The sequence below is a fragment of the Podarcis raffonei genome, chromosome 7, assembly GCF_027172205.1.
Source record: "Podarcis raffonei isolate rPodRaf1 chromosome 7, rPodRaf1.pri, whole genome shotgun sequence".
Taxonomy (NCBI): Eukaryota; Metazoa; Chordata; class Lepidosauria; order Squamata; family Lacertidae; genus Podarcis; species Podarcis raffonei.
This window is the reverse complement of record NC_070608.1, coordinates 9,421,988-9,441,046: the sequence shown is the minus strand read 5'-3', so window position 1 is coordinate 9,441,046 and position 19,059 is coordinate 9,421,988. Positions and strand designations below refer to the sequence as shown.

Here is a 19,059-nt window from a genome sequence, read left to right as displayed (position 1 = left end):
GTACATCTTGATACAACAAAATGAGGCTATTTTATCTTATACAACCTAATAGGTCACTTTTTTTTTTTACAGAGCTATTTTGTTGTATCAAGCTGTTTAAAGTACTGATTCCTTTGTAACAAATAATTTTTTGTGTGAATATTAGTTTTATTAAAAAAACAAACCAGCCTTTGGGACCCTTTTTGCGGACAGTGACTCTGCTTCAGAAATGAGTGTCTGTGCCAGGCTGTTTGCAAGCTCACTTCTGTTGACGAGTGAACACTGCAGATGAATTATGCAGTTGGAATTAATATGGGAGCAGTCCTATAGCGAGGTCAGCAAGGAGCAGCGGGTTAGGATCCAGCAGACCTAAGAGTTGTTAGATCAGAGAGTGGTTTGTACCTAAACCAGCCTTAGAAATTCTCTTTCCCCATCATTAAATGAAACTCATTCATCCCATTTGTAGCCTACGTTTCCTCCCCGGAGCTCTAGGTGGCATACATAATTCTCCTTCTCCCCATTTTATCCACATAACAACCTTGTGAGGTAGGTTAGGTTGAGAGTGAGTGGCTGGCCCAAGGGCACCCAGTGAGCTTATGCCTGAGTAGCTATTTGAACCCTGGTCTCCCAGGTTCTCGTCCAACGCTCTAACCAATGCACCACACTGATTCTTCTGCATGGCAGTAGAGTTTCCTGATTTGGTTGTTCTTTCCTGGTGATTGAGTATATGAGTTGAAGGCCTGTCCCTTGGCTCTCCTTGGTTCAGGGAACAGATCTCTCAAGAGAATCTCTCATAATGAGGAAACAACCTCCCCATTTGCTGAAGAATTATTCGGGAGCAATTCTCCTGCTATCTAAGGGGCTCCCTCAGTTTCCTTCAGTGATTCATGTCATTCCTCGTGCTTGCATTTTTAGTCTCTCTTGAGGATGCTGGAATAAATGGATGGTTTTCACAGTACAGGAAAGCAAAGAACTAGGGTGTCCCAAGGATCTGTGTAGCACATTTTTATAATAGCAATATGGGACATACATTAAATATTGAGACCGGAGACTATTTACTTATTCATTAACTAACTGGAGTCAGTACTAAGCAGCGAGGCAGCCCAGTAACTGAAACATCTATGCTGAACAGTTATATCCTTTTCATGTTGGTTTTAACTAGCATTTGCAGTTTTGGTGAGGGCCCATAGAATATTCTCTGTTGGGGATGCTTAGCCAACATCACAGAACTGCAGTTCCCAGAGTTCACATTAAGCCAGTTTTAAGTCTTTGGCAACCTTCTCCAACTTGGCTTCCAGATGTTTTGGACTCCACTTCCTTCAGCCCCGAGCCAGCATTACCAAATGATAAGAGAGTATGGGAGTTGAAAGTTCAAAACATTTACAGGGCATCAGGTGGGGAAGCTTGGTCTATGGTACAGATACACCCTAAGAGTTGTTAGGTCTTTAGACATGTTGTAATTGAGCCACCCCAGAAGCTTATTTCAGGTTTCCTTTGTGCCAGTTATTTCTTAGGAATATTGCTGACACCTGAAGAGATGAGTACACAAGATGACTGTTCATTGTTTTAGTGTTATGTGTACTATGGCTCTCCATCATTCTTTGAAGAAGAGTTCCAGCTTCTGTAGCATCTGATGTATCCTAGTAATAAGTATCAAGTGAGCAACATGAACAGGATATCTCTATTGATATCAAAGGGAATGCAAGTTCAACAACTGCAATTAATTATGCATTGAAATCTATATTTTAGATTGTAAACACTATTCACAGGGCTGTGGTTATGTGGGAAGACTGCAAAGAGCAGCATCATTATTGCTGTGTATCTTCAAAAATGAAAAAGAAAAAGTCTTGGCTTTCCAAATTGCTTGCATCAGTAACAGAGCTGAAGTTTAATATTTCCTAATTGATATTTTGGGTCTGTATGAATGTTCTGCCTTTAGATTTATATCTTAAAGTAGCTACTTGACATTGTGATATAGATTTCTTGCATGGTTTACTGTAAATGAATAATTCCTCATTTAGGAATGCATTGAAGATTTATTTATATTGCTTTCCCTTAATAGCATACCTGGCTGTGTATTTCAGACGGCTCTATTACTGCAAAAGAAGCCTTGTAATCATTAAATCATGACAGGGTTTGAAATATATTGACCACTGTTCCATTAAACTAAAAAGCAGATCTTTATGTAAGTTAACTATGGAGCACCATTTTAAGCTATGATTGTTTTCTAATAAAATGTGGGAATTGTTGACAAGGCAATACTGATGTCTGGAGGGTTCTCCCCCCTCCCCCCCCCGCTTCGGTGCTTTTTACTAATTGTTTGAGGCTACACCTACCAAAAATAAAACCCAACAGCAGCTGCCCTCACCAAATTGTCATTACTTCCCTCAAAGAATCCTGGACATGAAGCTTCCTAATCTTGAAGTTTTGTTGGCTCCCCTGTAATTTCTAAAATCCCATGGAGAGGTCATGATAGTTAAGAGCCTGTGCAAATAGAGTACACTGTGGGATCGCGCCATTCCCTCCACTAACTGCTCCTTGCTCACTTACTGGGCATATTCCCACACCATGGTGGGCCATGGTTAATGGTTTATCATGATCATTCAGATCGTTCCCTCATCACTCCCCCTGAAGGATCAGGTGCACAGCCTGGGAGTCATTTTGGAGCTGTCCATGGAGGCTCAGATCAATTCTGTGTCCAGGGCAGCTGTTTACCAGCTCCGTCGGGTATGCAGGCTGAGACCCTACCTACCCACAGACTGGGTCACCAGAGTGGTGCACGCTCTGGTTATCTCCCGCTTGGACTACTGCAACGTGCTCTCCGTGGGGCTACCTTTGAAACTAACTAATCCAGAATGCGGCAGCTAGACTGATGACTGGGTCTGGTCGCCGGGACCATTTAACACCAGTTCTAAAAGATCTTCATTGGCTCCCAGTACGTTTCTGAGCACAATTCAAAGTGTTGGTGCTGACCTTTAAAGCCCTAAACAGCCTTGGCCCAGTGTACCTGAAGGAACATCTCCACCCCAAACGCTCAGCCCGGACACTGAGGTCCTCCTCCAGGGGCCTTCTCCTGGTTCTTTCACTGCAAGAAGCAAAGTTACAGGGAACCAGTAGTGGTGCCCACCCTGTGGAACACCCTCCCGTCAGTTGTCAAGGAGATAAAAGAACTACACAACTTTTAGAAGACACCTGAAGGCGGCCCTGTATCAGGGAGTTTTTAATGCTTCATGTTTTACTATGTTTTTATATATGCGGTAAGCTGCCCAGAGTGGCTGGGGAAACCAGCCAAATGGGTGGGGTATAATAATAATAATTAATTATTAGGCTTATGAGAAGTGAACAGGAGCAAACAAACCACAACCCTTGGCTTGAAGTTGGATTCAAACCAGGGATCATGGTTTGTTTTGCTCCAAAAACACTTGAAGTCAAGGCTGGGTCTTGGCTAAACAAAGGATTTTGTTTGTTCCTGCTTGCTAGCAGGGAAGAGGAATGTGGGAGTGATGCAGGACCAAACTGCAGCCCTAACTCCCCTTTACCCTGTGTCAGTAGGGCATCTGGTGTTAATGTCAAAACTTCTTTAAAAAGAAGAAGCTAGCATTGAGTGACCCTGTAGTTTCATTGGCCAAGGATTAATGTTGGACACATGCAGTACTGATGAAACAGGAAGAAGGGGAACTTGTGAGTGAGCAGGAAGGAATTAGGGGAAGGAGCCCATGATCCTACAACATGTTCATGGTCGCTTAATGGCTATGCTAGAATTACATCTGCGTCAGCCTCTTATGAGCTTAAAACTAGTTTAGGTTTATATTATAAAAGCGGCTGAAAGTAAATTCCGCAGGTCATTTTTGACACAGTAAAAGTCTTTACTTCTTTACTATCCTGGTGAGCCTTTCTTACAGCTTGTTCCTACATGGTGACAATCGATTCCCCTTTTCATGAAATCTCAAAAGAGGGATTCTTATGCAGCCTAGATAGCTCAGTTGGATGTGATTCTTTACATAACAGTGGATGCTAGTTCAGTGTGTTGATGGATAATAGTCTGAGTTCCTCAAGAAGCTTGGATACAAGGGGACTTCCTATCGATCTTCCATAATGTTTACTGATTAAAAGAGCTTAGTAAGAACATAAAGGTCCTTCTGGATTCAACTGAAGATCCACAAAGTCTAGTGTTCCATTTCCTGAATTGGGCATTGCCCCTCTGAATCTGGGTGTTCATTCAGTTATCTCAGCTAATGGCCATGAAAGATCTCCCTCTTGTCACCTGTGAATTTTGTCCCATTCTTCTTGAAACGTGGCATTATCCTGTGGAAGGGTCAACAATCCATAGGGTGAATAAAATACTTTCCTTTTGTCTGTTCTGAAGAGACATCTGATCAACTTCATTCAAATTTCAAGTATTATATAAGAAGGGGATTCCCTGGCATCAATTCTCTTCAAGCAATTGTTATTTTTATACCTTAATTATGCCAACCCAACAGTCATATCTTCTAACCTAAAAAGCTTCAAACGCTTTATCCTTTATAGGGAAGGTTCTCTAGCCCTTTGTTTTTGTTGCTCTTTTCTATATATCTTCTGGTGCTGTGATCCTCCCTTGGAGATTTATTCATTTAAAAGATTTCTTACCCAACCTTCACTGTGTAAGGTTCCAAGGAGAGTAACAACAGTAAAATATACAATTATGAAAACCAGCTAAAACCCCTGCAATAATTAAACCCACCCTGAATGGAACAGGACAATAAGAGAGGGGGTGGCCAGGGCTATATATTGTATTCCAAATGCAGTCACACTGTAGATATGAAATCTGTAGAAATAAAAACCTGTTTCATTACATCTTTCACTGCTGGAACGCTGTTGGAGTTGACACTTTCATTGCTCTCTCTACTGTGCCTCAAAGATCTTCTTAGGTAGTCACAGCCAGTTTAGATAACATCATTACATCTATAAAGTTCAATTCCCCCCACCCCACTATGCATCATTTTACACTTCTTGAACCTCAATTCTTCTTGCATCTTCACCCACTTTGAATACACACTTCTGGAGTCTCGCAGACTGCTTTGGATTTCATGATTTATTTGCTGGCGTCAGAAAATTTGGCCATTCTACTACTCGCCCTTGACTTCACATTGTTTATATTATTGGCCCCAGTACAGAATCTTGGGGGGATTCCTTTGATTACCACTGTGAGAACTGTTTGTCCTTCTCTCTGTCCCTTAACCAGTTGTTTTAACCTACGAGGCCAGGAACTGGTTGAAGAACATGAGCAAGAGAATAGGCACAAACAGTTTTTCCCCCTTTTCCTTTTTTAATATTCTGCTTAAAATGGAAACTAGGGTGTGGGTGGAGAGGCTGCAGAGAATATCCTAGACCTGCACGCAGAAGAGAGTTCTTCCATATGCATAGAGTCTTAACAGGAATGCATGTTTCTTAACATAAATGCACAGGTGCATTTCTCACCGTAACGATTACTGATAACCAGACTTATATTGACACAGTTTCAAGTAAGCTTTTCTGTTAAGAGGTATTGTGTCAGTCAGGTGACGTCTTGCAAATCTTTCCCCTCACTTACTGCCTGTTGGTATGTCGTGATAGGTCATGAGAATACTGTTTCGGCATCGATTTTACACCACTCTTTCTCTGTTTACACTCCCTCCTGTTTCAGTTTACCTTAGTTGAGCATTCCCCCGATTCATTAGCTGCTGATATTTATATGGGCATGGACATCTGAACCAGGGCTTGCACCAAAGGAACTGATGTCCATTAATTGCCTTGTTTTCCCTCCAACTCTTAACATTCCCATTCTTTCCTAGCTGAAGCCCCATAATGGTGCATGTGAAGTTAGGATTTATTTATTTATTATTATTATTGGTCTTATCAAGCATCACTTTAACTTTCACAACATTGAGCCACATTTCCTATTTTAGTGCTCATGCACCCATTTCGGAGAGATCCTTTAGGAGATCTTCACGGTCCCTTTTTGTTTTTTACCCCCTTGAATAAAGTGACTCATCTGCACTGGTCCTAGTACAAGTCTCTTGCGGGAGCACTATCTGTTAATGATCCATTCTCAGAACTCTCCATTTAGTAGTGATTCTTGTTCTTTAACCAGTTACTAATACTAAACATGAGTCTGACCAAACTGCGGGAGGCAGTGGAAGACAGAAGTGCTTGGCGTACTCTGGTCCATGGGGTCACGAAGAGTCGGACACAACTAAACGACGACAACAACAATACACAAAAGGATCCGTCTTCTTCTTTTGTTATAATTTTGAGTGACGGACTTTCTGAACCACTTCTTTCAAAGTCCAAGTATATAGTGTCTACCAGGTCACCACTATCTAAATGCATTTTGATATTCCGAAAAGCAGAACAGCAAAACAACCCATCCTTCCAAAAACAACTCTTAAAATGTTGGTGAGATGGCATTGACCTTTGCAGAAACTATGCAAATTCCTATTCATCAAGACTTGTTTTTCTATATGTTGGAGACTCCTTTTTCTTCAATACATTTTGAGCCTGTTTCAGACTGTTTACTCCCAGATGGGTATATATTTTCACGGTCTTGTCTTGAAGGATGGTTTAAAATATTCTCAGTTTGGGGGGGAAAGTCAACCAGTGTGAAGATCATGTACTTGCTGTTACCTTATTTGGATTGAGGGAGGAGGTAAGTTGGGCAAATACCACACCAGCTCAACCACCCTGGTGTCAGAGGCTTATGCACTGCAAGTGCAACGCAGTATAAACTGGTTGATACTTGTCTTGGCAGAGATGACCTCCCATTTCAATAATGTTCTTTCCACGGTAATTCGGTTACCAGTTAATGTTGCTACCAACCATTGCATGTGTGTCTGCAGTTAATGGACGTTTCCCCTTAATTCTGCATGCCTAAATTGGCCTGATGTGTTAAGGGAGCAGAGCTCTCTCAGTGCTAGCCTTTTTGAGCCTGCTTCCTCTAGGAAGCCTCCAGGGATTAAGTGTATAGTATCTGCAGAGATCTCTTTACTGACTTCTATTATCCACAGAGGCTTTTCCTCTTCCAATCTACTCAGATATTGAAAGGAGTTGAACTCAATCAGTCACTCTTAAAGGCTTGGTGTACAAAACAGCAGAGTAGCTTCATTGCAAGATATCTCCTAATCTTTTAAACCTGATGGAGCGCTTCCAGCAGCTGCTTGGATGTGGGGAACAATTTGAAGAGGCTAGTTCTAATCCTGTATCAGTTGTTAAGAAGTTTCAGGGCTGGATTTCTTGCCAGTGACAAAGGAGTGAGGGACTAACACAAAAGTTACCCTGGTCCCCTTAGTGGTCAAGTTATGTGCTAACCTTTAACAAGCTTAAGGGAAGGACAAGATTAAGTTTTGGAAGCAGAGAGGGCTGTGGTTAAGATTGCTTCATTATAGTGATGGCACCGACCTCCAAAGTTTCATGCTTTTGTGTTTTGAGCATGCACACATGTACCCAGCCTGAGTTGGGCATTTTTGAATTACGCTTAGCACTGAAGCACTTCACAGTTGAGCATGTGTGCATTGATTTAGTGGGGAAATGTCATCTGGCAGAATGGGTTGGAACGAGTGCCACAGCATCCATTCAATTCCAATCTCCTTAAACTTAGCACACTAGTTTGAGGGTAATTGAGGCTATTTGGGGCTGCTGTAAACACACGTACTTCAGCCCCAATGTGAACTCTTAAAAACTGTTCTGCAAGCTTCCCTTGGAATGAGGAAGAGCCTTCTGTGAAAGGTATTTCTTGGTTCACACTGTGGTGCCCACAGCCCGTTCCTCCCGCAGCTCCTTCCAGTCCCTAGAGAAGCTTCACAAACGTGCTTAATTTTTTTGTGTTTTCGTTTCTTAATTTAAAAATGTAAGAACAGAAACGCACATGTTGCTTTTGCCAAACAAATGCAGACGCACTTGATAGCCCTGTTGTTGGTTTCACACTTAAGGAATGAGCGTAGGAGCAAGGCTGACTGCTGAGCCAGTTTTAAGTTTACTGCTTCGTACGTTTGCCAAAGTTCAAAGCTGGAAGGAAGCTGGAGAAGAACATAATGGTTTGGAACCTTAACCACAAGTAGAAGGGAGCTCATGGAATTTTCCCACATCAGCTGGAGGCAGCTTGCGAAAGCAAAGCCCACCTGTGAGCTATATCAGCAGCCCTGCACGTTCCAGCTCACCAGTTCTCATGATCCCAATTCTCATGATCCCAAGACTATGTCTGTCCAACTTCCATAGAAATCCATGAAGCAAAGGGGTGTGAATTGACTAATGCTGTCTGGATTGGGGGCTGTGGTCTTGTATGGATGCTGCTGCTTTTACGTCCCTGCATTTTTCTTCTTCTTGCCTGTGTCAACTGTACTCTTATGCAGTCTTCTCCTCTCCCAAAACTTTTTAACACAGTTACTGCTCAGCGTGGAATAACCTCAGAAATGATGGTAGCTTTGTTTTCTGCGTCTTGTTCCCCCCTCCCCTTTTCTCTTTTTCCAGTGGCTCTAAAATTTACAACCCAATACCCTTCTTTATTTTGCAGAAACAGCCAAATGCTGTTTTCAGCAACATTTTTCATACCTGGCATGAATCTTAAGTCACTCTTACAGCTCCTCAGCACTGTGGGTAGTTTTTTATTGCCTTTTTTTGTTGTTGCTTGTTTTGTCTTTCAGTTCAACTTTGTGGGGAAACTTTTGGGCCCACGTGGCAATTCTCTGAAGCGCTTGCAAGAAGAGACATTGACAAAAATGTCAATATTGGGAAAAGGATCCATGAGGGACAAGGCAAAGGTAAAATTGCTAGCTGAAGATCATTAGTGTGCACTGTACTGCTGTGTGTGCCTTTCTTCACTGTTTCTAGTATAGTCTGGGGAGATTCAAAGCAAACACAAATCAAGGTGTATATTATAACCCCTTCTCTTGAGTTCTTCCTACATGCTGGTCCTCCGTCTATGGTATATATTCCTCACTTCAGAGGAAATCCCCTGTGGCAATACCTTTCTTATGGATTCAGGCAGCTGTATCGCTGGAGTATAATGGCAGGCTCATGGTGGTCTCTGAAACCAGCAGCCGCCCTCTTTACCTGATCACATCTAGCAATGAAGTAGGTGATGTGATGTCACTGTGCTGCATTCTTTCCTGTCTACTCCACTTCGAGGTCTGCCACTTGCGAAGGGTGGAGACAGTTGCGTTGCAGTGATGCCACATCGCACACGTTGTATTAGCAAGCTTTACCAAGGGAGTGAGTGGGGTTGGCAGAGAGGAAATGAAAGACTGCTACTTTCAGTTTGAGGCACGTTACTCCTTCCTGTATCCAGGAGTGGGGAAGCCCATAAGTTTATTCCGCGGAGTATTGGGGAGAAGAGTTGGAGGGTCCACGGAGGCCATTCTAGTCCAGCCCCCCTGCACAGTTCAAGAAATCCAGAGCTACAGCTTGTAGCAAAATACAGATGTCCAGCGGATGTGAAAACACCACTACTATTCCGTAGCAGAAAGTGTTAGTAGGAGAAAGGGCTATAGCTTAATAGTAGAGCAACATTTCCATATGCATGTGGTCCCAGGTTCAGTCCCCAGCATCTACAAAGTAGAAGTGGGACTGTCCTCTGTCTAAAACCTTGGGGAGCTGCTGGCTGGCTGGATCCATGGTCTGACTCTGTATAAGGCAGCTTCCTAGGTTCCTATATCCACTCTGTTCATTAGGAACCTATCAATCTCAGTCTCACCCACCCACTACCATTTTGTACCATAAAATGGGCATTCTTGATTTCTTGTGATTGTCCTAAGACGCTCTCAGGTGTGTTGAAAGCATTTACACCCCACCCTTCAGCCAAAAGGGATCTTAAGAGTGGCTTATCAGGCTTACAATCTACAACCAGGAGTGAAATTATGCAGCATCTGTACAAGTTTGCTTAATTTGAATAATTGTTCAATGCCTTCTGAGATCTGCCTTGTTAGTGTCCATACTATGTGCTTGAATTCTGCACTGATTCAAATTATAGAGGCTCCATGCTCGCAGAAGTATATATCAGAAGTGCAGTGGTACCTCGGGTTAAGAACTTAATTCATTCTGGAGGTCCATTCTTAACCTGAATCTGTTCTTAACCTGAGGTACCACTTCAGCTAATGGGGCCTCCCGCTGCCACCGCATGATTTCTGTTCTCATCCTGAAGCAAAGTTCTTAACCTGAGGTACTACTTCCGGGTTAGCGGAGTCTGTAACCTGAAGCATCTGTAACCCGAGGTACCACTATATAGTGAATTGCCATTATGATTATTAGAGTGTGAGAGTGTCTTAAGCTCTCGATCGTGTTAAGTCCTACTACTCATTTGCTTCTCATGGAAGAGCTCCTGGTTGGATTGGTTGAAAATCCCGAGTAGAGCAATGCTTGGAAAGTTCTCTCTTGTATCTATTACTGGTTTGCCACAATTATAGAACCGGATGTCTAAATCCCACTTCATTGGCTGGACATTTCAAATACAATGCTTTTCAGCGATAGTTATGCTTATCCTTCATATGAATAAGCCAAGTGTCTTTGCAAAAAACAAACAAACAAAACCACTCTTTTTTCAATTTACTTGGCCTATGCACATTACCAAGACTTTATTATCTTTTTAATGTGCAGTTTTGTTTTGAATTCTGAGTGCTGCTTTCAGATAATATTGGGACATGCAGGATCGTTCACTAGACTTATCTTTTTCCAGCGCTTTGTTTAGTCTTAAATTATTCAGGAGATCGGAGCTTGTACAGCTTCCCAAGGGAGATTATTAGAGTCTAACAGATCTCACCGTTAAGAAGGATTTTGTGATAGCTGCCTTAGATTTCTCAATTTTAAATTTCTTCTTGCTGGCCTTACCTCTTCTGCCTCCGGACGTCCTTAAATTACTCATAAGCAAAGAATTATCTTCATCTTTCAAAAGCTTACGTCATTATATGCAAACAAGACAACCCGCTGCTAAAACTGTTGAATACAAATATTGAGCCTGAAGAATTTGCAACTTTATTCTATAAACAGGAGTGGGGAGCAGCCAAAAAAAGGGTAATATTGAGGGAGGCTTTCATTTATATATGTTTTGCTGTTCCTTTTATTACCAGCTTTGACAAGTTTCAGACAGCTAATTATGGCGTGTTAATTCCCCCTGCTCTGAATTTGCTAATCAACTAATCAGATTGCTTTGCTTTTCCATCCAATTTAGGCAGCCTGAATGCTCTAAATTTTACAACAAAAAGATTAGTGGCAATAAGCTGGTGCTGATTGTCATTTCTAAGTAACTCATAATTACGACACACCGAGAGCAAACACAAGAGCTTTTTAAAAGTCAGTCAGTCAAAACTTCTATTTGTGGACCTATTCAAAGTGAGAGATGCCAGCTCAAGAGTATTTTTAACACTTGCTAAATAGAATAAGGGATACTGTTATGATACCTTAACATGGCAAAGACAAACATGCCATTTCGTTGTAAGTTGGAGAGCCACAGCGCATAGTGAAATATGCTCTGCTTAGTATGTCTGGAGTTGTACATGGTTTTATGCACAGGGCTGCAGCCTTGACCCTACTCTGGAACAGTGTTCAAGACCCCTTTCCCACTTCTCTCAGTTTTATTTCTTAAAATCTATATCCATTTTTGTTAGTGTTGAAAGGAAAAATCTACAGGCAGTATGTTACTGCCGTTCCCAGTAAAGAAATAAACGCTATTGTTGCCTTACCTTGTTCTGACCCAATGTTTCCCTAACTTCGGTCTCCAGCTGCTCTTGGACTACAATTCCCATCATCCCTGACCCCTGGTCTTGCTAGCTAGGGATGATGGGAGTTGTAGTCAAAAAACAGCTGGAGACCCAAGTTTGGGAAACACTGTTCTGACCAATGGGTACAGCAAAATAAGACACTTGATTGTAAAAAGATGGACCAGCCCATCTAACTTCAGTTATCTGATGGTGATTTCTAGGTCCACAGGAGCATTTCCCCCCTGGTTCTGAGGTTGCTTATTTTGCCTCTCTTCCCTTCCTGTGGAACAGACAGGGACGTAGGACCCTAACAGACTTAATCTTGCCGCCACCACCCTTTCAGTTCTCCATGGTTCACCTTTTGCTTAACCAATATGGATTCTGAGGCTCAGGGGCATCTACAAAGCATCTGTGCATCTCCGTTGCCAAGCAACAGAGGCAAGAAAGATGAAGCAGGGCGGAAGTAAGGTACTTGGCAAAATGGAAGGTGGAAGAAGAAGTTGGAGCAGAATGAAAGCTGCTGGGTGGGGAGTCGTCGGCAGCCCAGGAGAAAAATAGGAAAAAGAGTTCCCCAGAGCTGCCAGCTTCTGGTTTTAAAAGCTCCATTCCTTGTGGATCAAGCAGAGGGCAGAACCTGGTGGATCAGCAGGTAGAGTCTGGCAAGTTAGCAGCAGAGCCAAGATACAAGCTGACAGGTCATGGGTGAAGCGTGTTGCAATCTTGTCTTGGGTGGTAAAGCCTGTATTTCATTCTAGTTGAACTGCCAGAAGAGTAAGACGCTTGGCTGGTTGGCAACTTTACTGGGCAGCAGGGCAGAAGAGAAATTTAACTTCCATTTCTGGTTTCAAGAAAAACAGAATTACTGGTGTTAAAAGTAGAGTATATATATATATAAAAAGTATAGATTGGGTTGAGTTATTTAAAACTTTCCCTTACAGTGCTAAATTGTTGTTGTTGTTTAGTCGTTTTGTCGTGTCCGACTCTTCGTGACCCCATGGAGCAAAGCACGCCAGGCACTTCTGTCTTCCACTGCCTCCCGCAGTTTGGTCAAACAACCTGTGGGTCCCCAGATGTTGAACTACAACTCCCATCACCCCTAGCTAGCAAGGCCAGAGCTCAAGAATGATGGGAGTTGTAGTCCAACAACATCTGGGGACCCACAGGTTGAGAACCGCTGGTCTAAACCCTAATCCTTGGTTGCTTCTGGAGTGTATCGATTCCATTTGTTCTGGTTGTTTTGTTTTATGTACCACCCCCTACCTTTCAGAGCTGGGATGGCTAATAAGCTATATCCCTCCAGGTGTAGGTGAACTACATCTTCCATCACCTCCGATTATTTGCCATGCTGATGGGAGTTGGAAGGCCAGCAGCATCTTGAGGGCCACAACTTACCCATCATTGATTTAGACTAGAGGAAGCCTTCATAAGGCAGCTTGCATTGATATGGGGGAAAACAAACAATACAGCTTTAGAAAAATCCAGTAACTCACATATGCACATAATTAAAGTCGGCTTTCGCTAACCCGGTGCTCCTCCAGAAGCTTTGGGCTACAACTGCCGTCAGCTGTAGCCAGCGCAACCGTACTGACTGCGGCTGATTGGCATTGCAGTCCAGTACATTGGGAGGGTACCAGGTTGGCAAAGTTAGTCTAATGTGTTGTTGTTTTTTCTTATTGAGCTGGATTGTAAGCAGTTAATAATAGTTCCCAAACAAGGGAATCCTCACGCTGACCCATTCTCCTTGTATTTAATCAAAGCCTTCCACCTTGTCAAATAGTTATTTTCCAAGAAAACTGCTTGGAGGTAGGGAAACCCACAGTTGATGTAATAGATACAGTAGCTCAATGTATACTCATTAATGATTTTCATTGGCCAGCTTGAGCAAATAAATGCAGGATTCCGCTTGTTTGGGGCCTGTTGTTTTGCTTTAGAGATCAAGGAGGTTGCTCGATATTTATTTTCTAATGTCTGCTGCATGTTGGTCGAAAGTCATTGTAGACTCACCACATTGGACTTGATCTGAAAGATTACCTGAAGCTCCTTCACATATTGTGGATTAGAGTGTCTTGACTGTGGTTCCTACTAGATGTACATATTTAGGGTAAGACATGTGTGTTTGGTTGCATCAGTCATGCAGATGCATGCACTGTAATGTATAATGTGTGACCGTGTACGGTGATAGACAGACTTCAAACAGTCAATGCAGAACTGAATTAGAAGAGTCATACAACAATTAATACGGTAGATAAACTGTAGTGCTGAAATGCCTTTTCTGATAGTTGTTGTGTTAGGACCAAATGGAATTTCCACACCTGCTAGTCTGTGGACTTGTTAAGAACAAAAGAAACTGCCTTATACGAAGTCAGACCACTGGACCATATAGCTCAGTATAGTCTGTACTGACAAGAGGTCGCAAATGTTTTAGAAAATAGTTTTTCACATGTGCCTTTCCCTTTGTCTTGAATAAAACAGATCATTAACAGGCCCAGGGACAATCCTTTGATTAAACCATAAGGTGCCAATCCATACTGTAAATTTATTTCCAGCCTCGTTTCGGTTGTACGTTTACAATAAATAAAAAATGAACTGTCTTGAAAATGGAAACCATTAATGAAAGGCTTGCTCTCTCTTTTTGCTTTCTTTCCCCCATATGATGAGTTTATATGTAACTTTTCTGTCTTCCCAGGAAGAAGAGTTGAGAAAAAGCGGAGAAGCAAAATACTTCCACCTAAACGATGACCTGCATGTGTTAATTGAAGTATTTGCCCCACCCGCAGAAGCATATGCCAGAATGGGGCATGCGCTGGAAGAAATCAAGAAGTTCCTCATTCCTGTTAGTACATATTGGAACCTCTTTTATGTCAATATTTACTGCACATGAAGAATCACCTTAGCTTTCATGAATTTTTCCTCCCCCACCCACCCCATAAAATTTTCTGGTTGGAATGTAAATTTCAATTTAAAGGACTCACTTGGCCAAAACTTTGGTGAACATCTTGGACGTTGTATTTCCGCAAGACACTCCTGGTAGAAACGTGATTTTCTTCCATTGCAATAGCATAACAATATTTTCCCCACCAAACCCACAAAGCCCTAAGCTGTCACCAGGACGAATTCAGGCATGCGTGTTGTGCACCATCTGCTCATGGCTAGAAACATATTAGAGCTGTTCTGCCATCATGGAAGACAAAGAGCAGAAGATACTGTCCTGTGCGAAATCAAAAGCATCCCTTGAAATTTCTGCACGTGCTACTGTTCTCTTTGCAGTAGACAATGTGCCTCATCCCATTGCAGTTTTGGGGGACTTCGCATCCACATGTCACAGTGCTCCATCTATGCCCCTGTCAGTTCAGTGATGGAACATACTAGTGGGGGTTCCGTGGATTTTGCTTAATAATGTCTACCCACATTGGGTGGAATTTCCTGCTCGTAAAAAGATTGGACCAGGACTTTACCATCAATGCGTCAGCTTCCAGATAAGAAATTTATTTGCTACTAAGTAGTGTTTACTGCCTGGCGTGCTCTGGTCCATGGGGTCACGAAGAGTCGGACACGACTAAACGACTAAACAACAGTGTTTACTGCCAGGCTTACAGTCTTGTTGGAGCTACCCACTTTGTTGGAATAAGATTTATGTTTCACTAGAGTTTGTCTTTCTGATTTTGAAATGATTTATAGGTTAACCAGTTTTTCATTAGGAAGTTCCTGTAAACTGCCATGATGATGATGATGATGATGATGATAATAAAAAATAATTTTTATTATTTATACCCCACCCATCTGGCTGGGTTTCCCCAGCCACTCTGGGCTGTTCTCAACAAAATACTAAAATCACATTAAAATGATGGTTTGGGAAAGCTGACCATCTGAGCAAACCTGTTACGAAACATGGACCAGCTGTAGCCCCAAGCCTCTGCTTAAAGAAATTTCACAGAAATTTTGCTCATTGGGTATCTGTTATGTGGCATCCTTAAGAGCTTTGTTCCCCTTTAAAATTCATACTCCTAGGTACTATTGGGCAACAGTTATTAATAGCCAGCATGTGTGCATCAGTATATTTTGGCAAGCAATAGCTGTGCTTCAGTACTTGCTGTTGTATTAATGCAATTATTGTGTTGTTGTGGTTTGTGTTTATGATATATGAGTGTCTACTTCAAGTCATTTTAACACCTGGTGAAAATAGCTAAGAGCTTACGATGGGGTTGGCACAGTTATAATCCCTCCCCCAGCGCATTCAGTGAATACAGTATTGAAGGTGTGAAAATGTTTTTGTTTTATTAAAAATTATTATTAGACTAGGATGCGCTGATGAAGTTGTTCATAGGAGATTTGTGTTAGGTCACAAACCCATCACCAGAATTTCTGGTAATTATCTGGTAATTAGCTGCACTTCAGATAATCCATTTGGTAGCAAGTAAAGAGGAGGTTCACACAGACCTGCGTTTGCTCATTTTTTATTTAAAAATGCACAGTAAACAATGTGTATGCAGCCATATATAGGAAACTAGGGAGATTATTTTAGATCTCTGCATTTCCTTCTCTCTCAGCTTCACCCAATAGTCTTTGAAGACATTTGTTTTAAGAAGAAGGGAGAAAAATCCAGTCTGTTCCAGTTGTTTGGTTAATGAACTGTTTAAAACCCTAAATTCTGCCAGGATTACTAGCATTTTGAATAAATCTCTTCAGTGGGAAAGGAAACCCACACAGAGCAAGGTTTGGAGTAAGATGAAAGGAGCTATATTGGACTCTGTCATCCCTGTTACTCCTTCACACAGCGCTATCTAACTCAATTATAGAATCCCCTGGAATAGAAATTGAACTCTGAAGTGCTAACATTAGCTTGCTTATCTTTTTTTGTGTGTCCTGGGCAAGGAAGAGTGTGTCCTCTTTGAACATGGAAGAGTGCTCATTGCTTTGAAGTCCTCCATACGGTTGAGAGGAATCCTGTGAACTATGAAATAACTTTGTTTTGGATTTTGTAATACTCTTTGAAAAGGGAATTCTGTGGAGAGTAGGAAAGTTTACTGCCAGAATCTTATTTATGACTTAGAGCTCCCGGCTGGGAATCTTTTGAGTATTGGGTATTTTTAAGTCAAACCACTCTCAAACTGACAGTTCAGAGGAATATGAGTAAGGAATTCAGGCAGGTTATCCATCTAGAAATAGTTATAGTGATAATAATAATAGTAGTAGTAGCAGTAATAATAATAATAATAATAATAATAATAATAATAATAATAATAATAATAATATTTAACCTTATGCTAAACATGACTACTACCATATTATATCTTCTTTTGGGTAGATTTGTGATACAGTTTGGGACTTCTTTTAACTTGGTCTGCATATGTGCATGTTTAATTTGTAAATCCGTTGATGCATAGACATTATGTCAAACCCATAGATTCATGAGGGTTCCAGATTCTGTTGACATAACTGTGCTTTTCCTCATACAAGGGTATTTTTTCTTGGGGGGTGTTTGTGTGTAGGGGTATTGGAATTAACGATTCCATCAATAGCAATCAACGATGACAAGTAATTGGAAAATCAATCCATTGGTAGAAGCAGTAAAAGGGTAAAGGGGACCCCCAGACCATTAGGTCCAGTCGTGGCCGACTCAGGGGTTGTGGCGCTCATCTCGCTTTACTGGCCAAGGGAGCCAACGTGCAGCTTCCGGGTCATGTGGCCAGCATGACTAAGCCACTTCTGGCGAACCAGAGCAGCACACAGAAACGCCGTTTACCTTCCCACCGGAGCGGTACCTATTTATCTACTTGCACTTTGACGTGCTTTTGAACTGCTAGGTTGGCAGGAGCAGGGACCGAGCAACAGGCGCTCACCCCGTCGCGGAGATTCGAACCGCCGACCTTCTGATCGGCAAGTCCTAGGCTCTGTGGTTTAACCACTTCTGCAAAAAAGGAGAAACCCGTCTCTGTCACGCCTAGCCTGTGAATTCTCAAAGGCATATGGAAAATACAATGTTGTGCTGGATAGACTTTGATTTGATTCATCAATACATTTCTTAAGTTCCTGACACTTGCCTCAGCTCCCTGACCAAGATTCAAGAGAAGATAGTGCGTCTCAATCTTGGCATCAGTTTAATAAGGCCAGAGATAAAATAATTTAAGTGACTTCTTACATCCTACGAGGAATGTATTTCAAACTTTCCCATTAAATCAGCTCAGTAAAAGTAAGTCTGTGCCAGTCCTTTGCCCCTGTCTTTAAGACTGTGTATGGAAAATTTGTAGCAGGAACAAATCTAAAATGTCTTAGGTATGTGGTATAAGTATCTGCAGACACGACTGAATACCGTATTTTTTCTTTCCTGTCTAGGACTACAACGATGAAATCAGACAGGCACAATTGCAGGAATTAACTTATTTGAATGGTGGCTCAGAAAACGCAGACGTTCCAGTAGTTCGCGGAAAGCCTCCTTTGCGGGCACGGGGAGTGCCAGCTCCAGCATTGGCAAGGTAGCGGGCTGCACTTTTTTGCTTCTGCACAAATGTTTAAGCAGCTCCATTTTTCAAGTCTCCTCATGCCACTCACTCAAGCCACACTTCCAGGCATATTTATATTCTTGCAGATGGGGAACTGTGGCTGTGTGACCCTGTCTTTAATGCATTGCCACTTGGTGAGTTTGGGGTAGATGCAGGCTTGAACCCAGGTAAACCCATAAGTCATTAGTTTTTGTATTTGTATTTGTTTAAAGAAACAATTAAAAACTGTCTTAAAAAAAAAGTCAGCGGTAACCAACATGGGGATCTTCCAAAATTCGCATCGTCCAAAAACTCTTGGAAGGCATGAGGTTGCCTGCCCCTGCCCTACACGTTTAGCCACACATGTGAAACAGCCTCTCTGTAAGGCTTTTGCAGAAAGAAACCAGGTTTGCTGGTTGATATATACTAGAAAAAAGCATGGAATGAACGGGGTCATACCTTCCCTACAAAGTGTTTACCTCTTTACCAGCACTTTGCGTATGTTAATTTTGGGAGGAAGTGCCAGCTGTGGAGGGGGGAAATGGACAGTTCTCACAATGGAGGAATGCAAGAAGTAGAGTCTTCCAAAGATCTGTATTGGGACCTGTGCTCTTCCTGTTCGTAAATGATTTAGAGCTGAGTTTCCCAAACTTGGGTCTCCAGCAGTTTTTGGACTACAGTTCCCATCATCCCTGGCCACTGGTCCAGCAAGCAAGGGATGATGGGAGTTGCAGTCCAAAAACAGCATGCTGTTTTTTTGTAGCATCAATTAAGTGTTTTATATTTGTTGTTAGCAGCCCTCAGCCTGGTTTGCTGAACTGGGAAGGGCAGGGTATAAATAAAAAAATGTTATTATTTATTTTATTATTATGGAAGGGGTCTGGGCTGGACTCTCTGAA

At 42.0% G+C, this 19,059-nt stretch overlaps 1 protein-coding gene across 4 annotated transcripts in view; it reads left to right on the top strand.

Moving 5' to 3' along the window:
* Window positions 1-19,059, top strand: part of KHDRBS3 (KH RNA binding domain containing, signal transduction associated 3) — a 111,599-nt gene that overhangs the window by 49,833 nt on the left and 42,707 nt on the right. For 3 of the 4 annotated variants that reach the window (XM_053395254.1, XM_053395252.1, XM_053395253.1), the window contains exons 3-5: window positions 8,634-8,750; window positions 14,368-14,514; window positions 18,015-18,154. In XM_053395254.1, the coding sequence (XP_053251229.1) occupies window positions 8,634-8,750; window positions 14,368-14,514; window positions 18,015-18,154 (404 nt within the window). The remainder of the gene's footprint in view (window positions 1-8,633; window positions 8,751-14,367; window positions 14,515-18,014; window positions 18,155-19,059) is intronic. The other variant, XM_053395255.1, reaches the window with a different exon arrangement.